Source organism: Sinohyriopsis cumingii, chromosome 15 (assembly GCF_028554795.1).
Source record: "Sinohyriopsis cumingii isolate HCF-2022 chromosome 15, ASM2855479v2, whole genome shotgun sequence".
In the NCBI taxonomy this organism is placed as follows: Eukaryota; Metazoa; Mollusca; class Bivalvia; order Unionida; family Unionidae; genus Sinohyriopsis; species Sinohyriopsis cumingii.
In genome coordinates this window covers 142,729,140-142,738,982 of record NC_142975.1, presented here as the reverse complement: position 1 = coordinate 142,738,982, position 9,843 = coordinate 142,729,140, and the positions used below count along the sequence as shown (strand labels likewise).

Below are 9,843 nucleotides of genomic sequence, written 5' to 3'. Positions count from 1 at the left end.
TTTCATCCCAGTTATATTAGTCATTCGATTTCACTCCAAACCAAGTCAGGGACGAATTTTCATCCCAGTTATATTAGTCATTCGATTTCACTCCAAACCAAGTCAGGGACGAATTTTCATGCCAGTTATATTAGTGATTCGATTTCACTCCAAACCAAGTCAGGGACGAATTTTCATCCCAGTTATATTAGTGATTCGATTTCACTCCAAACCAAGTCAGGGACGAATTTTCATCCCAGTTATATTAGTGATTCGATTTCACTCCAGACCAAGGCAGGGACGAATTTTCACCTCAATGATATTAGTGATGCAGAAAAAACTTGGCGTTCGCTTATGGACAGGAACGACCTTTGTGAACCCTTCAGTGGATCGCATCCTTGCACTCAGAAACCACAAACTCCTCGATATTTAATTATTATTAGAAAAGAATAGACGTTTCTCGTGACTTTGCCAGGCAATGAAAGTATATGGTGAAACATTTATGCCAAATGGACGAAAAACAACGTATTGGAATAAAAACTGCATATATGCTTAAACAGTACACGTTATACAGGTCATGTTATATTGCGAAATGCCCCTTTTGTTTCGCACGAACGTAAACCTGAGTTGAACCACTCCTTTTGACTATTTCCTTATTCAACAGCAACAAGAACAACATTAATAATAATAATAATAATAAAAGGTTAAGCCATCCTTCACTCATCTCCCACCTCCACCCCAAAGAAAAGAAACTGAGCGCAAAGCAACCGGAACGTTTTCTACATTAAGTGTTCTTTACAGTAGATGTTTATATTTCTGCCCCGGAAACGCTTGAAATGCAGAATCTTCCCTTAAACTATATTTCTGGACCCGCCAGCAATTCACGATAAAAAGAGGTGCCCTCTGATCGTGATACGATGCATTTTTTGTCTATTCTTCACACCTGTGGACTCAAAAGAATAAATTGTCGTTGAACAATATATGAAGCGAAATGCAATATTAACAATACACTTTTATTCAAGGTCTGAAGTTGGAATTCTCGACATACAACATCGACATTTTGATAATCACTGTGTAATTCAAAAGTTATAATCTTAAAACTCGACATACGAAATAGAATGTTTAACCAACACTTCAGCAGATAGAATTCCAAAACTCGACATGTAGAATGGAACTTTCGACACCAACTTTTTGTATAGACATGTAAAACTACAATTCTTGATCTACGACATTAAAAATTAAATTACCGATGTGTAATTCAACCGATGAAATCTAAAAGCTCTACATAGAAAATGGAATTTTCAACAACCGCTACGTAATTCCATTGATAAAATTTAAAAATTCGACATATGAAAAAAAAAACATTCAACAAAAGCAATGTGATTCAACATTTAAAACTTGAATTCTATAGACCGGTGAAATTGAAATTTCATCAGCTACTTTCTCTATGGACAAACATTCGTCTAACTGGTAGACAGCTGCCGAGCTTGTCTGAGAGGTCAGTTTTCATAGACAGGGAAAATGAATATTAAAGTACGAAATGAACCTTGACCTTGAAAGTGCAGCAGTTTTATGTCAAAGTCTCCATTTTCATATCAACACATTTTATTGACAAACGTTAACGCTAAAGTAGAAATCTCCTCTGGAGCAGGAAATTCATTTAAAGTAGAACCTTTTTTTAACTAATTATGTCATCAATAAAAGAATTCTGTGACATTAGTGATGAACATAGACATAAAAGTGAATCTTTCCATTAAGATAATCTGGGTGCTACTGTGAATTAAAGTTCCTGTTTTTCTCGAAACTGTTATGGGTATCATTTATACTCAGATATGTTCAAACGTAGAACTATTATCTACATTCACAGAAAAAGGTTCTGTTTGATGCAAATATTTTGTCTTGTTTCCCAATACGATGCATTTTTTTCTTGCATAATAAGATTGAGAATGAATGATTTTCCATTTTTCAGATTAGATAAGTCCTGGAAATTTTGCGATTAAAAACGCTCATAAAAATGGACACGAACGCTTCAGGAATCATCAGAGTCAATATTAATTAATAACGTATGGTTTACGAAGGAAACAAAAGGGCGTGGTCAAAGATTATTTGGAAGAGTTTACTGCAGAGAAAATATGCGTGCATATATTGATGAAGTTTGAATGACGTGTTTAGATTTAAGGAGGTGGATAACAGCGACTGGCTGCCAGTCAACATTACAGTTTCGTTTTTAGCGAAATTAACAGACAAGATGCAGCGAGAAAGGCTGATAATATTCTTACTGTCACTTTGTATCTTTCCGTGGCCATATTGTGCTATGCGATTGAAAATAGATTTGATCAGAATTTTATATTATGCTGTTTTTATTATTAAAGAAAAGCTGATAATATTTTGATTGGATGGCCGGTTTGAAAGAACCTTTGACCTCGCCAGTGGTCTGTGGTCAGAAAGAAGTGATGAAACTTCATGCATCGACATCCATGTATACAATTGCCAACATTCGATCTTTACGAATCTGGTTCATAAGAACTTGGGACGATCTCCCAAAAAAGCTGGAAAAATGTCGTTACTCCATCTGGAAAAAAGGAATATGCGTTAATTTCAGTAATGTTCAGCGTACAGTTTATTTGCTAGATGCTTTGAGGACAAATAACAATATGTACCACACATTAAGATGAAACAGATTCTGGTACAGGAGCTTCGAGTGATCATACATTAATTGTTGTTTTAGCGGAAAATAGTACTGATAATTAAAATTTAATTATGTTAAATGGTAAAATTTGGACTTTTACGTTAATTCTTTTACAGAACAGGACAAAGACTGACCACAACTTTGCGAAAGGCAAATGAAAATAAATTTGCATAATGGTGAAAGACGTACATGCAACTTTATATCAACATATTACCAAATCAAGACTTTATAATATTAAAACATAACATTAAAACCGTCATACAAACTTACCTTGTGAATTACGTTACCATCAAGGAAAAGGAACATACTTGCATGTATGTATCCATCCATTCATCCATCCATCCATGCCAAGATACATACATACATACATACACACATACTTACCCAGGCAGTTCGGTAACAGCTTAAAATATACGAAGGGGAAGTAAAAGACGAGGCCTCCAACCACAAATATAAGAGCGTACAGAAACTCTATCTTAGGAGAATCCACTATGGGTCCAATCACCAGGTAGATGGCAATCAACACAAACAGTATAGGTATAAAAATGGGAACCTGCAAATAGTAATTAGCTGTTACTGACGCATGCTGATTTCAAATACGTGAAAAGATTCATTTTGTCTCAGTCATTTTTTAATATATTCATCTATCAATAAATGTGATACATGGTTTCTTTTTTATCTTTTTTATCCTATTGTTTCTTTTGCTCAAATTCTTCACAAATTGGAATGCTTATGATGGCTTTCCTCATTTACAAAGTCAAAGAAATACCGCAATGACTCGCAAAATATATGACAGCCGTCAAAGGTAGAGATGAATTAAACTCAGAAGTTCGAAAATGAGCAAAGTACCACATGTCTATATCGTAATGCTAAATCATAAGGTCGTAACGTTATCTTAATACATTAGAGAATGGAAACATTTATTGGTTTCGATAAATGAAAGCAAAGACTTTCATGTTAACAAAGTCGAATCTATTCTGCTTTCCAGGAAATGTCCATGTGACCATGTTTGCAGTTCACGATTATTGCAAACATTTTAAACAAATATTTAACAAGGAACCCTGGATACCGGGGATGAATGGGTCTCGTTCAACCCGGACTCAAGCGTGGATTTACATGAAATGCTCCACACGAGGAACCCTCGTATTCATACGTGGATCCACCATGTACCTCGTAAGATGATGATCTTACGGAGCCACTCGAATGTCTGGCTGAACAAGACCACGGATGAACAATAATATAATATAATATAATATAATATAATATAATATAATATAATATACTATAATATAATATAATATTACATTACATTACATTACATTGTATTGTATTGTATTGTATCGTATCGTATCGTATCGTATCACATCACATCACAACACATTACATTACATTACATTATATTATATTATATTATATTATATTATATTATATTATATTATATTATATTATATTATATTAAAAGTCAACAAGTGTAATGCCATAAATAGTTTTTAGGACCATCTTATATTATGATAGGTGTAAAAGGTAAGCTAGAAGACTCCTTATTTAGTTACACCCATGTATCATTCATACTGAAATCATTTATTGAGTAAAGCATAGTAACATGGTCAGATCGATAAGAAGTGGAGGGTTGTTGAACTAGTTTTGTTTCTAAATGCATCACTGTAATATAACCCTCTCGTTTGGACTTGCAACGTAGCCAATACATTTTACTCTTCTTAATTTCATACAGTCACAATTTTTAAATAATTTGAGAAGATATATTAAACGAATTGTGTGAAGTTTGGAAATTCACAGTAAAGTTGGTCACCGTGCTTGAAACAACCATAAGACATTGTTTTGCAGAATGTGAATAAAAGTAGAATGAAAGTAACGGAGTTACCAATTACGCAAGTTCGAATGAATAATTTTACTTTTGGTGTTGTCAAATCAGAATATTCGTCTGAAAGCTGGTTCGAGCCACGGTAGATCCGTTTTTTTTAATTATATTTAAAGTGTGGGACTCATAATCCAAGGGTTGCTGAATCAATTACCGCCCAGGCCAGCATGGATCGGCTGCCTCAGTGTATCGATGAGAAAGCCACTTAGGCCTAGCTCACATTTCCTGCGCATGTTATAGCCAATGATGTGTTAAAGGTGACGTAACTCCCCTCCCCCCCACAAAAAAAAAAAAAAAAACAATAGGAAAGAATAGAAAAGCTGCGCTTATAATGGACCATTTTAAGATTTGTCGTAAAATCACTATATTGACTAAAAGTCACTTTAAAGAGGATACGATTTAATTTTATAATTGGTTTTGCTCGTAAGATTTCTTGGTCAACAACTTACGGGTTGAAACTTATTGTTAACGATGTTATTGACGTCGTAAAACATGCTGTAAACTGGTAGCGCATTTTTGAGTTTACGGCTTTATTGCTTATTTACGATAAGAAAAAACTGGGACTATAATTAAAGTGTCGCTTTATGTCACTAAAACTCAAACACGTGCTGATACTTATGAATCGCCGATCAGTGTTATCGCTGGCAAAGGCGTGAGTATCACGTGATTTATATGCTGGCAGGTTTTCGGACCAACGTGGATAATGCATGTCACCCTCCTGACTGACTACATACCACATACAAATTCAGCTTGTCACAACGTAAACATTTGTTAACCATTTGTCATGACATATTTAGTATGTACTACAACATTATGCTAATTTACATGGGGTACTGACCCGGCCTAATGGCAAGGCGAACGAGGCAACCGCCTTGGACCCCGCGCTTTTAGGCAATGCAATGTTTTTGCTTGGGGCCCCCGCTCATCGCTTTTGCTGCCTTGGGCCCCGCACATCCTAGGGCCGGGCCTGATGGGGTAGATGTCAGAGTATTTTGATTTCATGTGATGCCCTATATTACCAATGCGTAGTTATCTTTGATCTCGCAAAAAATCAATTGTGTAGGGAGCTGGGCCTTATCTGAATCTATGTCTAACCCCTTTTGATGAATTGGATCCTTCAGTCACTGATGTATCACCTGAAATCGAAGGGTGACCCCTATTGATGAATTAGGGCCTTCAGTCACTGATGTATCACCTGAAATCAAAGGGTGACCCTTATTGATGAATTAGGGCCTTCAGTCCCTGATATATCACCTGAAATCAAAGGGTGACCCCTATTGATGAATTAGGGCCTTCAGTCCCTGATATATCACCTGAAATCAAAGGGTGACCCCTATTGATGAATTGGGGCATTCAGTCACTGATGTATAACCTGAAATCAAAGAGTGACCCTTACTGATGAATTGGGACATTCAGTCACAGTTTTATCAACTGAAATCAAATGAGCATGAAATGATCAACATGATACATATTCACCGCTGCTATTTAGGTATGGAAGAAGTTTCCAGATGTGAAATTTTGGTGTTTTATGTGAGGCGATGTCGTTTTTATGTAAAATTTAGTCTATACATTTTGGTACAATTTATTACAATTTCTGTGTGAAAATAAATATAAAAAAGAGCAGCAGGGAGGGCGAACAGACCGAAACTAAAAGTAGAATAAATAGATAAAAACAGTTTCACAAATACAGGAGGGCCAAACACACAAAAAACAGTTCCCTGGCGATGCTAGCATCGCTCGCGGGGTCCGTCATTGAAAAATCCATGGTCGGCCCCCCCCCCCCCGCTGTGAGAAATCTTCGAGTTTCCAAGGAAACATTTTTATGTTAACGGAATTAAATCATTGATAAATAAATAATGGCAAATATCGGAGAAGCACTCACAACTAGATTGGCACGAGAACGACTAGCTGCGATTAAAAAATTTATTCCGGTCCATGATTCCGTCAGAGAAAAATTAAAAGCAAGACAAGAATCGCGAGTTGATTTTACAGAATCGGCCACAGAATTGTTTAAGCCTGTTACAGCAGCTACTAAAACCATTACAACTGCAATTGTAGGAAAACCTGATCCTGATAAACCGCAACAGAGTTTGCTTCAGGCAATAGAAGAACTTAAACAAGCTCAGCCTAAACCGATTAAGGGATTTAATTATAAGGCAGATTTTACCGAAACATTTTTAAATGATATAAACGCCGCTCCACTTGATATTAATAACAAAGATTCGCTGGCTGCCTTTGGTACTGAAGTTGCTAGAGCTTATCAATCAAGAGAATTATTTTTAAAAAATCCCCAGCAGAACGTAGGCAGAGACCAATTTGTTGATGGGGTATTTAAACTAAAACAAAATATTGACCGATTAAATAAAAGTAGTGAAATTTATAAAGCGTACAGGACAGGGGTAAATTTATTTGATCTTAAGGAAAGCCAAGAAGCACTCAAGGCGCCAAAGGTAAGTAGGGGGAGGAGACCCAAAAAACCTTCTGGATTTAAACCTAAGCGATCAGCAACCGCTAAAATAGAAGACCCAATTACCGAAATGGAAACAGATCCAGTGCTTGGATTTTTATCGCGTGAACCCGTGGGCGCTAGCGCTCCCGATGACGATGATGATTTTACCACTCCTGTTTCGTCGCCCACTTCGTCGCCCATTCCGCCGCCCAAATCAACACTAGAAGAATTACGCGATAAGAGAACTGAACTGTCGATGGAGCTATCCGATCTTTATAAAAATGTAGAAGAAACACAGAAACTGGACAAAAGAAATAAAAAAAATAAGGATGCATACCAAGCCGCAGTTGCTCAACACAAAAAAAGGGAGAAGAAATTAACGCAATAAAAGAAAAAATTTATGAATTAGAACAACAAGAAAAAGAGAAAACAGGCAGCGGATATAATAACCACATCTGTCCTGATAGCGTCGTCAACGATGTGTCCAGACTAGAAGTTCTCATCGGAGGAAGACGTGCCGGAAACAACTCTCCGGAAATTATAAATGAAGCCGCAGATATCTGTCAAAGACTATTTCAGCGTGGTATCATGGATATCGGCGTTTACCGGGGACTCATTGATGAACTCGCGGACGGTTACTACAGCGACTAGTAAATTTAGTTAGAGAAACAATAATTAAATAAAATGATCGTGCACAATTCTCAACCTAGACACGCTAGTGTGTTACCAGTCCGCGTAGTGAACTCACGATTACCAGTCTACAGAGCAACCTACGGGGATGGTCTCGGTGATACGATTACTGGTTTGTTTTCAAGAATAGCCCCTAAGGTGTTACCGATTGCAAAACAATTGTCGATGAAAGCTATTGATGTTGTCAAGGATAAAGCCCTTGGATCTGTTGGTGATCTCGCCGGGAAGGCATTCGCGTCAATCAAGGATAGACTATCACGGTTAACTCGTAGATCAAAAAAACCACCACCGGTGAAACTGGCCAGTACTGAACTTATGCCCGCGGACGTCAGTAAAGTAATAAATCAGGCTGCCAATCAAAAACTTGCAGAGCTTGTAACCCAAACACCCGAACAAATAAATACAAGCCTGATATCAGGAAGCGGATTTCGTTTTAGAAGACGATAATTTTATATAAAATGTTTAAACCTATATCTGATCCAGCGTTCGACATGGATGCACCAACACTAAAAGATGAGTCCGTGCGCGATTATCAGTATTATTCTTATGAGGCAACAGTACCTAATCAACGCGGACGAATTGAATTACGAGTCCAGGATACAAGTAGATATTTCCTGCCCGCTGAAGCATTTCTTGAAGTCACGGGTGAACTTGTAACAGATGTTGCCGCTAATACACCATACGATGCTGGTGTTCGAGTTGGTTTTGTTAATAATGGCATCATGGCGCTGTTCAAAAGTGCTTCATATAGCATTGACGGGAGAGAGATTGAAATAATTCAGGATAATGTTGACGTTGCTACAACAATCCTGGGATTAGCACGATATTCAGATGATTACACTAGATCAGCTGGTCCGACTATGATGTTCGCTAAGGATAATTCTGATCATCCTGAACACAGATCTGCTATTCAAATACAAACACCACTAGGCACTGCTTCAGACCCACAACCGGCTGGATTTGCGGCCAGACCAGGTGCTGCATTTTCAATATTAAGGCCTAGTCCAGATTACAATTTAGGTTTTGCTACACGTAAATTAATGTTATCAGGTGACCGTAGGAAATTTTCATGCGCAATTCCACTGTCTCACATCTTTGGATTTTGCAGACATGTCAGAAGGGTTATTTTTGGAGCCAATCATACAGTTGTACTTAACCGAAAAAGTGATGACGTTGACGCCATCTGGCGAGAAGACGGTGTTGCTGGCGGTAAAGTAATATTATTCAAGCTTGCTTTGTGGATGCCAGTGATGTCCCCATCACTCGTTGAAGAGCAACGGTTACTCTCTTTCATGGACACAGGCGGTAAATCACTGATATCGTGGTTAACAACATCAACAGATTCCATTCAAGGTGCCGGTCTCGGGCAGTTTACGTGGCATATATCATCACAACAGGGAATATCAGCGCCGCGACATATTTTTGTTGCACTCCAGCAAAATGCGAGGTTGTCTTCCCAACTACAGAGTAATATGATATTTGACAAACTTGGTGTCTTTGAGGTTTCGCTGCGAATAAACGGACATCAAGAACCATCTGAGGATATAGTGGTAGATTATGCAAACAATCAGGTCGCGCGTGCGTATCATCGTTTGATGACATTTATGGGACGTGATCAAAATATTGATACCGGGTTGCAGATATCACAACTGGATTTTACAACGCTGTATCCGATTTATTACTTTTCGCTGGAACATTTGGATCTAACCAGACAATCTGTCGTTGATATACACTTCAAAGCTCGTGTAGGTGAGTTTCCCCTCGGCCCGCCTGCTGGTTTTAGAGCTGTCGCGGTTATACTCTCCGATAAAGCAATGCTGCTTGAAGGTGTTGGCGGACGAATGAGAGTTATTGACGCTCCAGTAGAAAACATGTAACAATTAGATTAGTTTCTGAAATATAATGTCATACAGTCATGTTAATGTCACCTTGACTTCCGGTCAAACGAAGAAATTGCAATCGAAGAACGCAAGCACGTGCGGGACATCAATAACACTAAAACGAGATCAACTTGTTGGTGGTCCAAACAAGCTGTCGTTGACTAATACTCAGATTAAACATTTTAATAAGGCACTAACAGCAAAAACCGGTGTCCGACTTAATTTCTCTGCTGAAGCTATCAAGGACATGACTAAAACCGGTGGAATATTTCCTCTT

At 37.8% G+C, this 9,843-nt stretch overlaps 1 protein-coding gene across 1 annotated transcript in view; it reads right to left on the bottom strand.

Annotated features, from left to right (window-relative positions):
• Nucleotides 1-978: 978 nt before the first annotated feature.
• Nucleotides 979-9,843, bottom strand: part of LOC149782950 (b(0,+)-type amino acid transporter 1-like) — a 51,371-nt gene continuing 42,506 nt past the window's right edge. The window contains exons 11-12 of the mRNA XM_089935187.1: nucleotides 3,053-3,221; nucleotides 979-2,551 (exon numbers count right to left, since the gene is read on the bottom strand). Coding sequence (XP_089791313.1) covers nucleotides 2,484-2,551; nucleotides 3,053-3,221 — 237 coding nt within the window. The 3' untranslated portion in view covers nucleotides 979-2,483. The remainder of the gene's footprint in view (nucleotides 2,552-3,052; nucleotides 3,222-9,843) is intronic.